At 39.5% G+C, this 21,959-nt stretch overlaps 1 protein-coding gene across 7 annotated transcripts in view; it reads left to right on the top strand.

Moving 5' to 3' along the window:
- The window catches only part of PRKG1 (protein kinase cGMP-dependent 1), an 886,438-nt gene extending 866,036 nt beyond the window's left edge, over positions 1-20,402 (top strand). For all 7 annotated transcript variants that reach the window (XM_050959422.1, XM_050959421.1, XM_050959423.1 and 4 more), the window contains 6 exons: positions 1,675-1,816; positions 5,666-5,829; positions 11,782-11,904; positions 12,001-12,063; positions 13,672-13,738; positions 18,066-20,402. In XM_050959422.1, coding sequence (XP_050815379.1) covers positions 1,675-1,816; positions 5,666-5,829; positions 11,782-11,904; positions 12,001-12,063; positions 13,672-13,738; positions 18,066-18,164 — 658 coding nt within the window. In that variant the 3' untranslated portion in view covers positions 18,165-20,402. The remainder of the gene's footprint in view (positions 1-1,674; positions 1,817-5,665; positions 5,830-11,781; positions 11,905-12,000; positions 12,064-13,671; positions 13,739-18,065) is intronic.
- The last annotated feature ends 1,557 nt before the right edge of the window (positions 20,403-21,959 follow it).

The raw sequence follows: 21,959 nt of genomic DNA, 5'->3' as shown, positions 1-21,959 counted from the left end.
TTATGATTTCAAGTAACTATATATTCATTCCAAAAGAGTAGGAAGCGATTCACTTCTTTAAATTTGAAATTAACACTTCAAATGCCAAGTAAGAGCTATTTATTTTTGTCTCAGTCATGAACAGTATCTAACATTAGTCTTTGATCCATTTTAATAGATTTAGTTCAAAACGTATATATTATGTAAATATGAAAGATGTATGATACAAAATTTTCTTTGAATTAAATATCATTCTTTTTTGTTATGACTTCAGATTTATTTCATAATTGTGTCTAATCTAACTTAATATTTGTATTAAGTTTGGAACATTGGTTTAAAACAATGCTTCCTGTGAATTCAACCAGTGGGTAAAACCTCATGAGTGAGAACCAAACAGAAATGAGTTTGCTAATGGCTATTTTCCAATTAGTAGAGGACTTCCAACTGTGTATGTATTGTATTGATTAGCTCAAGTAAAGTGAGTAGATCAGATTGGCTAGTGAAGAAGAGTCTTTTCATAGCAGAAAGTAAGTGGGTCTCCTTTAGGGTTGCTAACTCTAACTGATGCTATTCCAGGAGATTTTTTTCCCCCCAACATGACATAATGTCATTTTCTTGAAATATCCTAATAAAATGTCCTGGGTTGCTTTCATTAGTTACCAGGAGATAGATGCTGATTCCAGGAGACTCCAGGCCAATTCTGGAGGTTGGCAACGCTAGTCTCCTAATTGTTACTCTAGAAGACTAGTTTGGCAGCTAAAGAGTAAATAGCTAACATACAACTGGATAGTTGGTGTTCCCCGGTCAATCTGAGATATTGATATCTTCTCTTTTCCCACCTGAATAAAACATAAGCACAACCTGAACAAAGAAGTTTTCCTTATTTATCTCAAAGCTATAAACTTTCAACCAATTAAACAGACAAAGAGAGAAACATGATTGTTTCATATCTATACAGCTATTTCACAGTATGTTTCCTTCTGGCAGCTAAGGAGTGGCTAGAGTAAGATCATAAAATATGTGAAACTTACTGTCTTGATGCCACAAGTCCTTGAAGTAGTTACAGACAAAACTTTTTGAAAAAGATGATTTCATAGCGAAATTGTTTTGAGCTATAATTATGTTTTAGGGCTTGATCCTTCAAGGTGAAGTAAGTGAGACTCGGCATACATTTAAGAACTTTGCTGGAATGCATCAGAGTACTTAGCATCTTGGAAGACTGAGGCCTTAAAATCTAGAGTAGTAAATCTATATGGTCTTGCTTCCCTACATGCATAGCAGAGATTAATTCTTATTTAACTTAATTTCATTGCTGTAATCATAGTGACATGCAATAATGGTACAACCAAATACAGGGGCAGCTCTATGTATTTTGCCGCCCCAAACATGGCAGTCAGGAGGCTTTCAGCGGTGCGCCTGCCGGAGGCCCGCTGGTAATGCGGATTCAGCATCCCCACCACCAAATTGCTTCCAAAGCCACAGGACTGGCAGACCTCCCGCAGGCGCACCGCTGAAAGCTGCCTGCCTGCTGCCCTCACAGCAACCGTGAGGCAGACCACCCCCGACCCTGCGGCTTGCTGCCTCAGGCATGTGCTTGGTGCTTTGGTGCCTGGAGCTGCCCCTGACCAAATATACAAAATTAAATGCAAATATTTTGAATGACCGCCAGACCTTTTTCCATTTTCTTTTATATAGAGGTTCATTTGAAGATTCTACGACCAGATTTTATACAGCATGCGTGGTAGAAGCTTTTGCCTATCTGCATTCCAAAGGAATAATTTATAGGGACCTCAAGCCAGAAAACCTCATTCTAGATCACCGAGGTTATGCCAAACTGGTGAGTGCTTACAATGTCTTTTTTTCTGTGCAGCAAAAAAATACTACAGTGCCATGTTGACTACACTAGAGTTAAGTCAGAAACTCCTACTCTAAGGAGTTTATAACTCACCCACAAAATAGTACTTCTGTCTGAAACTTAGCATTCAGAGTTGCAGTCCCAGAGCAAATTATTTAGAGAAGAGAACTAGGAAAAATCCATCTAACCAGGTTGATGCATACAGGGGCAAAAATAGACGTTTACAATAGATGTTTCAATATTTTATTTGGCTCACATTCATTAATCGCTTTTATTTTTTACAGCCTACTGGTGCCAATTTTTTGCACACTACTAATGCCTGATATGAACAAGTTGCTTTGCTTGTTTAAAAAAAAATTATTTGTTTTATGGAGATATTAATCACATTTTGTTATTTCAAGAAATGATTACTCTCATTAATTGTTTTAAATCCTCAGGCTTGTCCTGCTAAAATGTAGCTAATACAGAATGTTGCTGTAATAAGAGTCTTTTCCTATTTAGTTATATTTTAATATTTTTAAGCCTAAACTTCTAGATGAAGGTCCCAATCCTACAAGCACTTATGCATGTGCTTAGCTTTTGGTACCAGAGTATTTACTTGATTTCAAGTAATGCCCTTAGATTGTTGCTTTGAATTTAGTACAGCCACTTACATGCATAATATTAAGTATGTTTGAAAGTGATTGCAGGATCAGGCCCTTAGTGATCTGAGAGGCAGGTAAAACAATATCACTAGTGCCAGAGTTCTTACATATCAGTGTTATCTGATTTTGTTACTCCCTTTTTTAAATCTTTACATTGGTCATTAGAGAAATTCTACATAATCAAAATGTAGCGATGTGTATTAGGTTTCATATGGATTTGCTTAATGTTGGGCAACTAACAGGCAGGGGAAAAGTAATCCAGATTTGTAAAGTTGACCTTCATTTTTGTGCTCATAATTTAGTTAGTGGGCATAAATAATAGCCATTTAGACATTTTAATTACCGGATTTCACCTGAAAACCAGGAAATTTAAATAGTCAAATACCACGATTTGCTCCTGCAAAAGCAGAAGCTTGGCTGTAAAGATCTGATTGGCTCTCTGAAAAGTATCGGCCCTTAGACGTGTGCACATGAATACTAAATATTAAGGACTGAATTATGTCCCTTCATGGACAACTTGCTAGAAGAATGAGGGTCCAGAAAGCTTTTCCTTCCTCAGGTAGGTCCCCCACCCCACACAAACCTTCATCCCTACCCAGGCAAAGTGTAAGCATAAAATGCTGCAAAGAGTATTTATATGTACTTTAAAAATCTTTTATTTTAGTCAGAAATTATTGATTTGAATCGAGAACATGATATGCAAACACCTGCATAGTAGCATTACTAAAATATTCACCGTGAACCTATTAAAATAAGGGTGTGTTCAGGTTGTAGGCCAACCAAGCAAACAGCATCCAGGAACACAAAATGTTTGCAAAACTGGACATAGGCAATTCACTTAACCTTGGGCTTCCCATCCCTACACTCTTGTCCAGAAACATTTTGTGAACCCTAATTTTAAAGTGACTATGAGGGAAGGCAACTGGGGAGGAGGAGATTTTTCACTTGTTTATCCAAGATATTTGCTGATGAATTACTGCTTGAGCTCTTCTGTTGGCTGAGAGAGTCATAGGACCTCATGAGTTCAAACAGAGAAGCTTCAGTAGCCGGCAACAAAAGTTCCACATCTTTTGACAACCATTTTAAAATGTGTATAAATGGAGTTTTTAGTTTATTGAAAAGATAATCTCTAGCTGCAGTCATGCCCCCGGCTTGTGGCTTCAAGCTTTATATCACATTGTCAGCCACTTTATTAAAAATTGTGAAGCAAACACTTTCCACTAGAAATCTCCAGAAAATATGTCAATAAAAAGGTGGCATCCTTTTCTTTCTTCACCATCCATGTCTTTGTCACCACAAGACTGGATTATCCAGAGCTCTCAACATGGAGATATAGCTTCAAAATATTCAGACATTATAGCCAGGGCAGAAAGCAGCAACCTGCTTAATAAAAGTACATTGCACTTACACTCCACTGTCCACACTGGCTACAGAATGATTTTTCTGATGAAATTTAACATGTTAGTTTTGAGCTAGAACCATAAATAATTTTGTCCTGACAACCTGAGAGAGCATCTGACTCCCAATCTGATACCATGGCAGTAGCAATCACCAGAGTTGTTTGAACTCCCTAGTGTAAATAGGAAGGGAGAGATGGCAGAACATTCTCTGACAGGAGTCCTTACATTAGAAATTAATGTCCTTCATCCAACTGTGTCTGTACTTGGTGATCTTCTTAACACACTGCAAGACACACCTATTTTCCTGGGCTTTTTCCAGGAAAGGGGATTTATTAAGTGGAGCTTGTTCTGAGTTTAGCAGAAAATTTAAGAGCTATGGTATTATGGGGTTGTTTTTACTGCATTTTGGTGTGTTTTGGGTTAAATTTTGTGGTCCTGATTCTGGGTTTCATCATAGTCTCTATAAAGCAGCTCTGGCATTAAGCTGGGAAACTCTCTTCTGAGGATTCCAGCATAAATCAGGGATATTCCCAAGTGGTGCGGGGCCATTCTCCCACCCCTGTATCTCATTGCCACAGATAGCATGCCAGAGGTGTAGCTAGGAGTTAAATGGGTTGTGTCGAGGGTGGAATAGATGTGTACAGAAAGATGCTCACAAGATTTATAGAGAAAACCTCATAGATGTAAATGGAATTTAGGAGGTCTCCATATGCAGCTGCTGCTCAGCACCCATCATTCAACCTAGTAATACAAAAAGATGGATTCTAATCTGCTTATATTTATTTGTTAATTTATTTAGATTTATTCCCAGCTATACCTATTAAAATTCTCTAGGTGCTGAGAAGCAGTTAAAAGCACAAAGGCCCAATTCTGAGTTTAGCTTGGCATAAATCAGGATGCAACAGGTGGCTGTATGCCATTTTGGTCCCTCATCTAAATTATAACCATTGCTGGGGCTGCTCTAGATTTATACTCTTCTGCAGTGACACTCTGTGGGTTGTTATAAAAGCCCAAATAACTGGAGCACAGTGCCATCTCCTAACTGAGTGACAAATCGTTTTACTGTACTACTCTTTCTATTGAGTGAAAGTGAAACCTGAGGATCTCCCTGGATTCTGTCATTTTCAAAGCATAGAACTATGTTCCACTGGCAGCCCCTGATCAAATCCCAATTGATGTGGTTCCATGTGCTAATCAAGGGGAAAAAAATATGATCAAGAGAGATTATTTTTGTCACTGTTTGCTCTGCCTAAATTGTAGTTCTTGGGAATTGTTCAGATGGCATGAGTTACCATAGGAAAAAGGAGAGCAAGCATAGACTGCAGGACAGGACCTGTTCATGCTGTTCTGAACTGGTGCTTATCCTTTGATCTGGCCATAATAAACTGACATAAATAGTTCATTACTCAGACAGGAGTTTGGTATTAAAAGAAGGAAAAAATGTGAGCCATGTGCAAATGTCCAGCATCGCTTAGGGCAGACATTGATTCAAGAATTTATTAGAACAGATCTAGTAACCACTAACTACCAAGAAACATCTGGTTAATTGTCACTCTCCCTTCTTACCTCACGAAAAGCACTTGAGTTTATACTGTGAAGGCTAACTCAGGAAAAATATCATGCTGTGGTTGTGTTTTATTTTGTAACAACCTAGCATGCTCTGGTTTATGATAATATTCCCATGAGGAAACCTTTATTTCTACTTTGCTTCACTCTAAGAACAACAGAACACATCACTGAAATGTCCTTTATTTTTCTGCATTGATGGAATTCCTTTCCTTTCACAGGTCGATTTTGGCTTTGCAAAGAAAATAGGATTTGGAAAAAAAACATGGACTTTTTGTGGAACTCCAGAGTATGTAGCCCCAGAGATCATCCTGAACAAAGGTCATGACATTTCAGCAGACTACTGGTCACTGGGAATCTTAATGTATGAACTCTTGACTGGCAGGTATGGGCATTGGAACTGGAACTGCTGATAAAAATAGATCAGCAAATTACAGAATATTTCTGCCTTTGTCACTTTGATTAGAACACTGGAAGACTCAAAGCTGGCATCTGTGATGATGACTTACAACAGTCTGAAAACTTTACTGTTAAAACTAATCATTATTACTTTTCCTGTTTAATCACAGCCTGCTTTCATGCAGAGCTCTCAAATGACAAGGAATTTTGTCACTAGGCAGTTCACAACTTTATCATGAAATACATGTAAAATGATACCAAAATCATGGCTATATTCTACCCTCATTTTTCCTCAGAATTCCTAATGGGAAAGGTGGAGTTGAATTTGCTGGGGGCTGAGAAGAGAGGTTTGCAATTCAGCCAGTGAGGTGGTAGGGCAGGGGAAGCTAGCAGCATGTGAAAGAGTGGGCAAACCTAAAGTGGTACAGCATCTTCATTTTTTTCCTATTATAGGCAAGAGTTTACAACAAAATGACACATGAAGGTTGTCAGCTCTTGCCTGTACTCTTTAAGCATTTCTCAAGGCATCGGTGCTTGAAGGGCTTCCCTGGCACTGCTGCCTCAGCTCTCCAGCATGCAGTGCAGCAATGCCAAGAGAGCTGAGTGTGTCTGCACTGAGGCATCAAATTATCAAGCGCAACCTATGTTCAGAGTTCAGTGATGCTCCTTAGTTGTTCAAGATGAGGTTTGAGATATATGCCAGTGGAGGACAAAGAAATATACAGCAGGCTCTCTAATATGCATCCTGCCAGCTCTGGTCCTGTATCATCCCCATCCCTTTAAGCTAACTTCCTCCTGTGGACCAGGACACAGGCATGCCCAGTAATTTGTGTTTCTTAGCTATTCTGAGTCAACAGCTAATGTTACTTCCATTCCTCGCTGAGAACAGCTCATTGGTGGCACGAAGGACAGCGAGCTCTGGAAAAGTTATAATACACAAGCTCTAATATTTCATATTGTGTGGGCTCATAAACTACTCCTTTGCCTACCACTGTCAATAGGAGTTACACACACAGAACAAGGGGAGAGTTGAGCCATTAACATTGAAATAATGCAGCTTTTTCACATGAGAGTCTCAAGCAGGTAATAGCTTGAGAATTTGCTGGTATATGGGTATAGCCCAGTTACAGTTATCTAGTGTATTCTGCAGAATCATTTGAACAATATTTAACATGTTTACATTAGTATCTGTTTTATACATAAAAAGTTACTAATATTTCCATTATTCAGAAATATATTAGAATGTTTCCATTTACATAGAGTTCCCTAAAGGATCTAAAAAAACTTTATTAAAAACACCAGCAATGAATCACATTTGGGACAGAAGATACAGAACAGACTAAACAAGCTAGGTACCAAGTCAGTATTACCATCACAGATTCTGGATAGTATCAGAGAGGTAGCCGTGTTAGTCTGGATCTGTAAAAGCAGCAAAGAGTCTTGTGGCACCTTATAGACTAACAGACGTATTGGAGCATGAGCTTTTGTGGGTGAATACCCACTTCGTCGGATGCATGTAGTGCAAGAAGCAGGCTAGAGGTTGAACTAACCTCATTATCTCTTTGCTGCTTTTACAGATTCTGGATAGTAAAGTCCCTGAACTATAACAAAATTAAGTTACCATTAAATCTATAAATAAGATAATTAAAAGGGCGTACCTGAACTCCACTTTAAACAGTTCAACTTCTAATCCCTATGGGCACTCGGAACTGAAAATACACCCCGTCAGCACGTGTTGCTATAAAAACTGCATCTTTTCAGAGTTCTGTGAATGGATGTAGGAAATAAATTACACAGTCAGAACACACTCTAGAGAGCAAACATACTATTGAATAATTTGTTTTTTAATGTTAACTTAAAACATACTCCAGTTATCTATAACTCAGTTCTTTTTTAATCATTTCAATTGATAATATCTATATTTTAAGAATGTTTTCTATTTTTATCCATCTAAATTTTCACAGTTGCAGTAAGTAATGGGGGTCAGATAATAGGGGAATTATCAGTAATTATTTAATGACAATTGAGTTTGAGATTCAAAATGTTAAAGCTTTATAAGAGTTAAAATACAAATGGTCAACATCACATATCAAAATAGACAAAAGTAAATTCCTTAAATCAAATTCTAAATTCTCAAGCAGCATTTTTCTTGCTTTGCCTATCTACAGATTTAGATTATCAATGGAAATATTTTTCATTGCCTTGTGCGTGCACAGTGAAATCAAAGTTTACCAACATTTACCAATAAAATTCAAATCCTTCCAAGCCTATTTTAACAAAATTCTGTTAAATGTTGTATATACTGTTAATAATTATACATAATTTTAAGAACCCACAAAATATCATGTGGATTTTATTATCATAGTATAAAATGGCGTCATCTGTATGTTTAAATTCATGTTATGCACATGCTGCAGGAACACAGCATTTGTCATAATGATCCATTAACTCTGATTTCCTGGTAGCGGCTTGTATCATTTGGCTTCAGCAGGAGGTAAAAACAAAGTTGTACATGGCTAAGGCTAAGATTTTGTCATGGATATTTTTAGTATAAGTCACGGACAGGTCGTGAGCAATAGAGAAAAGTTCACGGAAGCCCATGACCTGTCCCTGACTTATACTAAAAATATCCATGACAAAATGGAGAGCTGCTGGGCAGCTGCAGGGCTGGCTGGGGGCTCTTCCCCAGCAACCACCACCCATGGGGCCTTGGAGCTCCAGAGTCCCCCTCCACCACCTGCAGCAACTGGGAGCTGCAGGGCGGCCAAGCCAGGAGCTGCAGGAAGCCCCGTGCAGCAGCTTGGAGCCCCCTCCTCCCTCGCCATCCGGGAGCCGCAGGGTACCACTTACCGCCCATGGCAGCTGGGAACTGCAGAGGTCCTCCTGCTGCCCACAGCAGCTGGGGATTATGGGGTCCCCATCACCTGTGGTGGCTGGGACCTGCAGGGTACCCCCATTGCTCACGGCAGCTTGGAGGCCCCCGCTGCCTCTGGCTGAAGTCGCAGGAGGTGGCAGGACCCTGCAGCTCCCTGCTGCCGCAGGCTGAAGTCATGGAGATCTTTGGAAGTCACAGATTCTGTGACTTCTGTGACAAAATTTTAGCCTTGTACATGGCCAGTGGGGTTGGAAAATACTTCTAATATGCAGGAATCACGAAGATCACTTTCCCATGGCACCAGTTTTGGACTGATATGGCATCTTAGAAACACTTACCACCCTCAGCCTGTGTGTTAAATCCCTACTAGCCTACATAGTGTTCTGTTAAGGGTATCCTTTAACATTGTTAACCTTTAGCATAGTTATCTACGTTGCACTTATTTGTCCACCAATGTATATCCCTTTAAAATATCACAAAGCTATTTGAATCAATTTTTGAAACTGAATTTCACACATACTTTATGTAAACATATATTTCCATGTCAGTTCTAAATTCTGTTACCTGTCACTTTTCAATGCTCTAGATATAGCATTATAGACAAGAAGCAGTTAGCGATTGTTTCATCTTAACTAGACCATTAATTACTGGGAATATATCTATCAGGTCTACCCTTATTCTTGCTCACTCCAAATTGAGCCTATCCAAGTTTCTTTTTCAGTCCTCATGTAAAACTTTAAATTCAAAGAAATATAACAAATTTGAATCTTACTTTTGGCCACTGAACTTCTGTACAGAACATATTCATTTTTAAATACATTGATATTTTCTTACATAGCATGTGTCCTATAAAAATATTCACACCTTAAATATACAATAACTTAAAAATCTATGCAGAACTACATAATATTTCACAATATTACATGTTTATAAACAAATTTTAAGTATTTTAAATATCCCTAGATGACTGTACATCAGAGAAATGCATACCTCTTGTTGAAGGTACAGAAACTTGTGTACAATGTCTCATTACTCAAGGTCTTGCTACTGAAAATACTATTCCCATATATGTCTTTGAAGGCTGTTTAATGTAACTTCAAAATTCATTTACAAAAACCTCTGTATTAAATAATTTCAAAACACACACATACTAGCTTTTGAACAAAATTCTGCAATTTTTTCTACCTTTCCAAACCATATGCAGGCTGTTTCTCAATTATAAATTATAATCATTCATTTTTGATGTGATGCATAATTTGTGCTGAAAATGTCATCCTGTGTTTGAATATTGTGATAAAATATTTTTCAACATATCAAACCCTAATCTTCCCTTAAATAACGTGTATTAATTCTGTATTCCATATAACTCTTAGCCTCTGCAGTAATCTCTCATAATTACCAATTAAAAACTACATCTATTAGAAACTTTTTTAGACATTAGTGGAGTATTACCATATTTCCATTTTATTTATTACTGAATTGAAGCTCTTTGTTTATTTCACAAAACTGCAATCAAATAATATTTAAGGGACAAATCCTGATCTATTGCACAAAGCTCAGGTAACAGACTTTCCACCTGGGCTATCCATGGGAGCTGGAAGGTACAGAATCTTATTATCATCAGGAGCTGTAGTACTATTTGATGCCCATGTGCACCTCCTATGCAATGATTTTATCCAGTGGATCCACACAGTGACAAACACACTGGCCATACACCCAGCCTCCCCAGCAACAGAGAAAGACATCAAGGATCATAGTGCCCTGGACTGCCCTCAGCATAGCTTTGTTACATTTATCAAAAATACACAATAGCTTCATTATGCCCTTTGCTTCATAAAGTTCCAAAAGAGGATGGATATTGTTTGTTATATTGATACTTGTCCAAATTTCTCATGCATTGAGGACCTAACGGTCTAAAGATGTGCAAATAAGTTAGAAAAGGCTCTTTGAGAACATAGATTGTACAACACTTCCATTTGCTAGCTCTACAAAATGCTTTTTTTCTGTAGGATAGTGAAAATTTAACTGTCAAGATGGGTCTGAATCTGCCACTGGTGTTGGATGAATAACCCCCCCCCCCCCCCCCCCCGAGACAGGGCTAGATTGTGACTTTAGGCACAGCCCTATGTGGTACGTAAACTGCACTAACCTTGGAAAATACTGTCACTCAGAGAGACACAGCATGGAGTCACAGTGCTTTCCTTGCTTCTTCCTTGTTCTTGGGGGTAATAAGCCAGCAGTAAATTACTTCTCACACTGTGTTGGCTCAGCTATTCTGGCTATTGAGCAAGGAGTCTTAACTTTTTCTCACCCCTTCTCCACTTGCTTCTGGTAGGGAGGAAGCAAGTGAGTTAACCCCACTTACGCCTACGCACCTGACCCAAGACCTGGGTAACCTACATTAAGGTGTAACAGGGGATTTCTTACTCTCTTGTATGGGTTTGTCAGCCAAGTCACAATCTAGCCCAAAGTGAGCAACCTGTACCATCCATATTTAAGGGCATTTTGTTCACCTATCACTGTACTTTGACATGTCTTTGTGCTTTTAAATGAGAGAGTATTTATTCCATCCTCTATCCAGTGCTGTTTGAAAAACGATTATATAAGTCTAGTACAAAAGTTAGTCAGAAAACAGAGGACCTGAGATCAGGACTGAGTCCAGCCCCTTGCTTCTTAGGCTGGCAGGACATGGGATCACAGCTGAAACAGGATGTTTAGCCCATAAAGAAGAAGGCCTGCCTTAAATCTCTCTTTAATGCCCTCTCCTGGCCAACCCTTGGAGCAACATTGATGAAGTCCAGACAAAACCATGCCCAGAACTCCTTGGCCGTAGAAAGGATTACCATGGCATGGACTTTGGAGATGGAAGGAAACATCCTGGAGAACTTCCTAAAGGATATAAAATAAAATATTAATAGTCCAGACTTTCAATTTTCCTGGGAGCACAGGATGAGAAATATTATTACTTCTGTAATTTATCTCCTCTGATTTGTTGTATGAGATTTATTTTTTAAAGACAGACCTTTAACTTTCACTTTCTCCCCCTCCTCCCACTTCCTAAAGTCCACCTTTCTCAGGCCCAGATCCCATGAAGACCTATAACATCATATTAAGGGGGATTGACATGATTGAATTTCCAAAGAAGATTGCCAAAAATGCTGCTAATTTAATTAAAAAACTATGCAGGTAAATGCTTTAAATACAATAACCTTTATCTTATGAGTAAAGAAATAAGTCCTTCTGAAAAAACATTATTAAACAACTTTGTCACTCTTTTTATAGGGACAATCCATCAGAAAGATTAGGGAACTTGAAAAATGGAGTAAAAGATATCCAAAAGCACAAGTAAGTGTGTTTTACAACTATCAATTACTTTCATATGAAAAATTGTTCATTTGAGACACAAAACACTTTTCATAACAGTTCTCTTCTAACTTGTTCTTTGGATGTTAGGTTATTTTACATTTCCGTATGTCAGCAGTCTTTTCATATTTTGGAGTCTATTCTGTCCTTTCTTATGTGGCATGTAGGGTGATATGTTGAGTGAAAGAGTTTTTTAACTTAAATTTGCATCCAAAAGGCATTTTGCAATATGGAAAACTAAGTCACCATCAATTTATTTTTAACACCCTTGTATATGCTACCAGTTTCTAGCCATCTTTTGCTTTTTAACTGTGCCTCTACCCCTGGGGTTAAGACTATAGTTCCTGTTGATCCTGTTCCATTGGCACTGATAGATGTTAGATGGGGTGGGATCTGAGTTGCTACAGATAATTCTTTCCTGGGTGCTGGCTGGTGAGTCTCTCTCACATGCTCAGGGTTTAACTGATTGCCATATTTGGGATCGGGAAGGAATTTTCCTCCAGGGAAGTTTGGCAGAGGTCCTCAAGGTTTTTCACCTTCCTCTGCAGCGTGGGGCACTGGTCACTTGCTCGACGATTCTCTGCACCTTGAGGTCTTTAAACCATAATTTGAGGACTTCAATAACTCAGACATAGGTTAGGAGTTTGTTACAGGAGTGGGTGGGTGAGATTCTGTGGCCTGTTTTGTGCAGGAGGTCTGACTGGATATCATAATGGTCCCTTCTGACCATAAGTCTATGAGTCTATGATAGTATAGAGTCTCTGATTAATATTTCACTTGCTTTTCTTGGTCTCAGTAGTTCAGTGATGGGCACAGTCCCCACTCTGCTTGACATATAAATAACACGCAAAACAGAGGGAAAGATATTGGAGGGAAAGATTTTGCTTTTCCACTCTGCCCTGTGGACATGGTATGAGTCCTTCACTGCTTCCTCCTTGCTCCTGGAGGGTAGCCCCATAGACTGTTCTCCCCCATCTCATCCCCAATCAGTTTAACTGTGCTGGCCAGTATTTCAGGTGGTGGAGCCAAGACTCTACCCACTCTCTGCTTAACTGTTTGAGCAACCCCTTACTCCTATGCAACCTGACCCAAGGTCTGTGGAGGCCACACAAAGGCATGGGGGCAGTGCTGTGCTACTTTCCCTTATAATCTGTGCAGGCCTGCAGCCTGAGCTACAGTCTGGCTCAGAGGATCTGAATAAAGAACCTTGGGAGTGTGGGACCCACAAAGACCCTGCAGGAGGTAAGAAGCAGCTGTCAGAACACCTGTAGTGAAGGCTGGCTAGGTCACACCCTTAGCAGTCAGGAGGATGTCAGATAGTGCAATTTTCAAGTCATGTGTAACTTACGCCACCCTTTATATCACCATGAGATTTCTGCACATATTTCGGTCTGAATAAAGAAAACATTCAAAAATGTATTTCATAAAATCAACAGAAAAAGAATGACTGTAAATCAGACGATCTGAAGAAAGTGCCTACAGAAATTAAAAATCTGTTTTAAGCTATTTGAATCATGTTTTGTGTGTTACAGTGATATCTGAGCTGTATATCTAACATCTTGATTTGTCCTAACATTATCTCCTTTCTAGATGGTTTGAGGGCTTTAACTGGGAAGGGTTAAGAAAAGGTACATTGACACCTCCTATAGTACCAAGTGTAAGTACACTTCTTACCTCTGTCCTTGCCAGTCAATCAGGAATGGTTTGCTTTGTGCGATTTGTGTAAAGTTCCAGTATGTCTATACCTTAGTAAAGATAATGGTAGCTTGCAGCAAAACTTGTCTGAAGATACTTGCCAAAGACCAGTAAAAAAAATAGATCACTTATGACAGATTCTCTTTTATTAACGCAAATACATTTTGTTTTGAGGCCGAGTCTTCATCAGGCGGTCCTGTGATGAAATGTTCTTTCCAACAGCTGAAGTGGTGTGAGCCTGTCACTACTGAGTTCTTGCTCTTTGATCTCTCCACATTTCCTCTCTTTCACCTCCTCTCTCTGTTCTGTCTTTTTTCCTTTCTTTTTCCTCTTCGGCTTTCCTCTATGCACTATTTCCCCTTCCATCCCTCTTTGTGCCTCTTTTCCTTTTTTTCAGCCATCATATACCATGTGAAGAACTTGTAGACAAGTCAGTTACAGTTAACTGGGAAAGGACTAGTTAGTTTCCTTTTGCAGCAGAGCTCTTAGGCCAGGGCGGGCAAACTTTTGGGCCTGAGAGCCGCATCGGGTTTTGTAAATTGTATGGAGGGCCGGTTATGGGAGGGGGCCATGGCCCCCTATCTTCCCGTCCTCAACTCCTGCCCCATCCAACCTCCTCGTTCCCTGACACCCCCTCTGGGACCCCTGCCCCATCCACACACCCCTTCTCCCTGTCCCGATTGTCCCCAGATCCCCACCACCCCTCCTCTCATTCCTGACAGTCCCCCAGGTACCCCTGCCCCATCCAACCACCCCTTCTCCCTCTCTCCTGACTGCCCCCAGAACCCCTGCCCCTGACTGCCCCCTGCTGCCCCATCCAATACCCCTTCTTCCTGACTGCTCCTCCCGGACCCCTAGCTCCTACTCCCCAAGCCCTATCCACACACCCCTGCTCCCTGCCCCCTTACTGTGCTGCCTGGAGCACTGGTGACAGGTGGCACTACAGCTGCGCCGCCGCTGCCACCATGCAGCACAGAGCACCCAGTCAGGCTGAGCTCTGTAGCTGTGCTACCCCAGGAGCTCACAGCCCTGCCACTCAAAGCATTGTGCCAGCAGCACAGCGAGTGAGCTAAGGCTGCGGGCAAGGTGGAAGAGCAGGGGAGGAGCCAGGGGCAAGCCTCATGGGCCAGGAGCTCAGGGACCAGGCAGGATGGTCCCATTGGCTGGACATGGCCCGCAGGCCGTAGTTTGCCCACCCCTGTTTTAGGCTGATGCCTTTCTGGGAGCTTTTTACCCACAGAGCCTGAAGGGAAGCTGAATATTCAATTTAATCTTTTTTCCATTGTTCATCTTCAGCAACATCAGCATCAGAGTGAAATTTAACAATCTTATTTAATTGCACTTTGCTACTCACTTCACCCATAGAGTTGGGCAGCAGAGGTACATCAGCAGATGTCATGATTCATTGTACTGGGCTGTATGACCCTACTTCAGTCCCAAGTTGTTCCTTCTTTTAGTTGTGATAGAGCGGAAGAGTCCTATGCCCTCCCCTCTCTGTATGAGATGGGGAAGATGCAATCACTCAGCGGCTGAAAGGATTCTGTACCCAAAACAAAAAGTTCAGAGTAAGAGGTACTGCCAGTACAGTTTAAAATAATATTTACAAACATAAGAATGGCCCTACTGTGTCAGACCAAAGTTCCATCTAGCCCAGCATCCTGTCTTCCGACAGTGGCCCCAGAGGGAATGAACAGAACAGGTAATCATCAAGTGATCCATCTCCTGTTGCCCATTCCCAGCTTCTAGGAAGCAGAGGCTAGGGACACCTTCCCTGCCCATCCTGGCTAATAGCCATTGATGGACCTATCCTCCATTAATTTATCTAGTTCTTTTTTGAACCCTGTGTTCTATTTGTTTACTTCTTAAAGACAGTAACAGATATTAAAACTGATTCTTCTTTTTAAAAAATCTGCTGTTCATTCTGTTTGTTAACTTTCTCTCAGTTTAGCCAATGAAAAGAAACTGGTCAATTTCACTTGTTTGTCAGTTTCTATTTATTTAATATTTGGGCTTATGTGCAGTACTAGCAGAATGCTGCAATGCTTAGGTGGAAACACAAGGCAGTGTTTGTGTTTAAAAATGTTTCTATTGGATTTTTAATAGAAATATTTCTATAGTTGTTTTGTAAATATTTGCTTATATATATTTGTGCTAAATCTGACTTGACAATGTCTCTTTAACAGTTACTAGTAGCACTGCAAGGGAGCTCACTGTAGATATGATACTAGATGACAGGGCTAGTTTGTGTTCAACACTTAAAGCAGGTAGTCACTGTAAGAGAGTGGACTTACCCCTGAGGCTCCGCCTGCTGTTTGTCCATGGGAATTAGCTCTTCCACAGTCCTGCAGCGCCCCCTGCAGGCTGGTGATCCACCTTACCGCTGGCCCACGTCCCTCCCAGGGCCCTGATGCCCCTTTCTTTGGGTTGCTGCCCCCCTGGCAGTACCCCCACACTCTGGGTTTCCCCACCCAGGGGAACCTCCAACCACTAACCCCACCTACTGCCAGTCACCGAGCCCCACCCCCTGGGGCAGACTGCAGAATACGCCACTCATCACAGGCAAGGTTGGATTGGACCTGCTGCCTCTCTCTATAGCTAGGCTGCCCCTCTGCAGCCCCGGTACTGGTCTTAGGCCCTCAGCTAGATCCGCAGCCTGGGGGTTTTCCTAGGCCAGAGCTCCCCAGCTCCTCTAGCCTTTCCTCCAACCCTGCTCCACTCCCAGTATCCTGCTCAGCTCCCTAGCAGCCAGGCCCTTCTCTCTCTACAAGCAGAGGGAGAATCCTGAGCTTCTGGCTGCCCTGGCCTTCTTATAAGGCCCAGTTAGTCTGTTTGGGGCATGGCCCCTGCTGCAGCCACTTTCCCCAATCAGCCAGGGTTTTGCTCCCAGCCCCAGCCCCAGCCCCAGCCCTCTGCAGGGCTTTTCCAACCCCTTCAGGGCTGAAGCCGGTGCTCACCCTGCTACAGTCCCCATGAAAGATTGTTGCTAACAAAAATTTTTACTGTACTGTAAAACAATGCATTCCACAGTCTTCAATTAAACTGTTCACATATCTTTCAAAAGAGTCTGACATATTTTTTTTAAGGATCATAATTCCTTCCAAGATATATTAAGGAGCTAATAAGTACTGATGCAAATGAGGAGCACTTACTAATTTTGGGCTGAACCCTTTGATCCAGTTAAGATGTCTATGTGCCATCCAATAACAGCCCCTTTCAAGAGGACATTATGCCATCCAGAGCTCAACTATATCCCTTATGCTGTAGTCCTTAGATTGTGGCAGTGCATCCTCCAGATGCTACACTTCAAATAGGGTTGCCAATATTGGTTGAACGTATTCCTGGAGATTTCTTTGCATGACAGAATCTGTAATTAAAGATTGATCTTTAATTCCTGGAAACTCCAGGCCAATCCTGGAGGGTTGGCAACATTAACTTTAAATCAACCTGGAAAATGATGCTGGTGCAAAATGTGGCAGTCTGCTTAGCAGTCCATCTTTTGGGAGCACAGTGTCTTGGGATCTGTATTGGCTACCTCTTATTTTCCAGGCAGAGTACAAGTATTGGCTTTGCTTTAGAAATAGCTTGGAACCTGCCCTATTGAGAGACAACCCCTCTCCCCATGCCATACCATCTCAATTGCTTCAGCTGAGATACTTAAAATGGCTCTCCTTTCCTATTAAAAAGGGGAGCTGTCATTGTGAACTTCTTTGGTGGGCCCTCTGTGGTTCAAAATTGGCCTGTCTGTTGGCATACAGGACATGCTGCAAGGTCCATCTTTTCTACACTAGATTTTTTGTATAGGAGGAGAGTGATGATAACCGGTATTTGTGGGAGTGGTTGGACACTGTTGATATGCTTTGATTTTGTGTGTGTGATGGAGTACTCTGGGGGGTCTTATTTGATGTTACATCTTTGGTTATTTTCTTGATCTGAGGAAATCACTGGAGTTTCTTTGCACAACCATAGTTTTTTAATTACATCAAATGCACACAAAGATCAGCATAGTCATTTTTAATTTTTGTTATACATTTTTAAAAAAACCTTAAATACCCTAGCATTGACAATATTGCCAAGGGACAATTGTAGTTGCTCTCCCTTTTCTTTGTAAGCTTTTACTAGTCATATTTAGCTACCGAGCTTTCCCACAGATAAAATGTTTTAGGTTAGTGAATGATGTTGAAAAAGCATTGTTTTGAGAAAGGAAAAATGGTCTTTCTAAAGGTCCCAAATAGAGATTTTCTTAAAATCGAAAGCAAATGATGCAAACACATTAACTGTTCATTTGACAGGTTGCATCTCCGACGGACACAAGCAATTTTGACAGTTTCCCTGAGGACAATGATGAACCGCCACCTGATGACAACTCAGGATGGGATATAGACTTTTAATGTATTTCTCTTACCTGCTTCTGCCTTGCTGAAGACAGCTTCCTGAGACATGGCTGCCAGCAAAAATGAAGGAATTGGGGAGGATTAGTGCTCGGGGTCACCATGATGCCTTGAATGATGCTGCTACAGTAACTACAGTGGCATTAGGACTTATTGTTTAGATGACAATAGTGCTCTTCACATGTTTTATGTTTGAACTTATAATAGCAGTTGACATGGTGGTCCTGAAGCAAGCCTTTTCACCAGTAAAGAAATATGTTTTCTATCACTGCAATTATCTTGCTATGCTCTAATTATAATTTGAAAGATAATAGTGTAAGATACACTTAAAGCCAGTATTTTACAGCTAGAATTATCAGTAGGATCAAATAGTAACTTATTACGTACTATAGTTATCTATGGTACAGAATGTGGGGTACTCCCACACTTCAAAGTGAGTTTGTAGGGTCTTTTATTGCAGGCCAGTGTGAATACAAAAGGAGGACCACAAAACTATAGGTCAATGAGTTCATGTCAAAGCAGTGCTAAAAGTTGTCCTTTTTTCAAGCAGTATTCATGACAAGACTGAATGTTACCTTTCCTTTTTCTTTCTGACAGATTTTTTAAAATGATACAACAAAAGCACAACTGCTACAGATTCTGTTGAGAACTGTGGCAGGTATGGGTCGGTTTTCACATCAACTCAGAACATAATGTAACTAACATCTTTTTTTCTTTTGGTACAATAAATATTTGCATGGAAAAAATCATAATTATTCATTCTACATATTAAAAAACTGTGCTTAAATAACGGTCCTAGAAATAGAATGCCAACAACCAACTGGTCTTATTAATTAGTAGAAATAAAGACGGATCTTAAAATAACCCGTAGCTTTTAGAACCCCAGGAGGAAAATCTCAGACCCATAACATACTGTATAGGTGCTATGTACGTCTTTCATCTGTGAATATAAATGTTCAGCAGTCAATAAGCATTTCAGAGATATGTAGCAAGAGACATCATCTTTAGTGATGCTCTAAAAACAGAGAATCCTTTAAGTCTCCACATTTGCATCCTCTCTGCTTTTACTCCACAGTATTTGGGAGCCATCACAGTGTTCTTACTTTTCCTGCTTCTTTAAAAATATATCAATACCGAGGCAGTTTGCAGATGACCTGGCTTTATTTTTTTAATCGGTATATTTCAAAATGTAACTAAACCAATGTTTTCGGTTACAACACAGTATTATAACAATGAATCCTAATACTCTGCCTGGAATAATGGATGGGATTCTGATGGCATACCACATAAATGGACAACTAATGTGAGAGCAACACAGGTCTACTATATTTGTGTGAGATCTGCTGGCACATATATTTGCAGTACACAGACACTTCAGTGATTATCCTGAGGTGCTGCAATGGCTACACCACAAACTGCTATAAAAAAGAGAGGTGAAAAGGATACTATAGGCCTGAATTCTTTTCTCACTTCAACTACTTTTACATCACTGTAACTCCAGGACATCAATGGAGTCACTCCTGATTTACAATGATGTGAGGAAAAAAATCAAACCTCATTTGCCAACTAATCAGAGATGTGTTAGACTGAATGTAAGTTTATCCCCTCACACTTATAAGAGGTATTAGTTTTCAGAACTTGCAATAGATTTTACCAGGGCCTCATTACATTAATTGGAGCAGCATATGATGCCACATCTGATTATACCATGTTATGTAGAGCCAAAATATGTGACTTAATTTGTTGTGGTCCATCACATTATGTATATATTGAAGCCATTAAAAGATCAACATTTCCCACATTTGGTACCATACAGTTATCATGGATATCTCCTGTTCTAAATTTACGGGAAGACTATGGTAATCTCAAACATTGTGCGGTAACAGTGTCAGAAGATGTTACTTTTTTGTGGTGACCACTGTACGCATCCTAATATATTAGCATATTAATGGCATACATGATTTTTCAAAGCATGGGAATCTAGGATCTGATCTTAGCCCCTTGAAATCAATAGGAGTTTCACTACTGACGTCAACAGGAGCAGGCCCCTAGTTAAGATTTTGTGGCATTTTTGTCTTTACCCTTAAATACAGGAGAAGCAAATAGTAGGGGATTTATCAATAATAGAATGCCTACCGTGAATACATTTTAGCAGCTTTTTATATTCATAAGGACATACATTGGTTTAACAGAGCATTTTAAAGATAACATTGTCAAATAAATAGAATAATAAATATACCAACAATATAATAAATATACCAACATCATGTCTACAATTTGCCAGCGGACTAGAAAGCCTCACTTACCACAGTTCCCTTTAACTAATCTATTTCATTTATTTTTACAGTTACATATAGTCAGATGAGGCAATATCAGCAGCACAACATAACTGCAAATTACTTCTGCTATTTATTAATCATGTGTGGCATTGCATTAAGATTTGAACACTTTGAAGCAATCATAAAAATAATAATAATTACATCTACCAGGAACTACTTGTATACAACAAGTATACCATATACTTAATTTTAAACATTTAACTTAGGGATTTAAAATACTGTCTGAAAGCAGACACTAGATACTAGGGCTAAAACAGTCTCACGGTCATCTTAGTAAAAAAAAATGTATTCACCTTATTTCTGCATTAAAGCTGGATCCCTCCACCCCCATTGTCTGACATGGAGTGATGTGGCTACATTGGACAGTGAAACTTGTTTAATTTGTTAACTGACTTTCTTGTTATACATAAGAACATGAAGAACAAGAGTTTATCATCTGTCTCAATTCTAAATAGTTATTATGGTATGAGTACTTGGGATTCAACTATCAATTACAATAAACTGAAGAATTGCCAAGAGAAAAGAGCATCACAATATTTTTTGGGTGAACTGAAAACATTACAGGAAGAATGTTTCAAAATGAGCGTGTTACCAATTACTTTTGTTTGTTCCTATCAGTTTTGTCCTTGTGCCACATACAATAATATCTGAATCCTATTGCATGCAGTGTATTAATACAAATTTATTTTTATATAAATCTTCACTCAACTTTCATCTTCTTTACTACGTATATTTTAAATAATTTATCATATGTATGTGAATAACCCCTTCATTTATAATTAATATATTTGATTTACATATATACATTCATATAAATTGATTGCCTCAGTATTTCCACTTGTCTCTTTTTCTTTATTCTTCCTTTATCATATATGAAAAGATGATGTATTTACATAAGGAGAAATCAGCTACCATATTTAAAACAAGCATGTTAGCATTGGGTTCATAAGATACAGATGATCTGTAGCTCATCACACTTCTGCATTATTCATTAAAAAACTCTTATTTAACAATAGGACCATAAGCAAATATTTATGTAAATAGATATTTTCGTGTTGATATTTTGTGGTACTCATATAACTTTTTATTTGGAGTTCCATGGCATTATTACTTCATTTTTCTTATTTGTAATGTAATGTTTTAGATCAAAATAGACTTGAATTAATGTCATAATTGTCAGTATTATTGAACTTTGTCAACTGTACTCTTATTCATCTGTTCCATAGTTTAGAACATGACCTAGTTATTTGGCATTGTTGCAAGTGCCTTAAATTCATGGCATCCTATAAAAATACAAATTTGGTGTTATGCTGCATGACAAAGACAAACACACCTCAGAATGTTGTCCTTTCTTAGCTTGCTGCGTTTTACAGTTCTTTCTGCTAACAATTTATAAGCCTTTATTATATAATATTGATGAATTACAGAAATGATGAAATTGTTCTCTTATTTCTGT

This window comes from Gopherus flavomarginatus, chromosome 6, assembly GCF_025201925.1.
Source record: "Gopherus flavomarginatus isolate rGopFla2 chromosome 6, rGopFla2.mat.asm, whole genome shotgun sequence".
Classification (NCBI taxonomy): Eukaryota; Metazoa; Chordata; order Testudines; family Testudinidae; genus Gopherus; species Gopherus flavomarginatus.
This window is presented reverse-complemented; position numbering and strand designations above follow the sequence as displayed.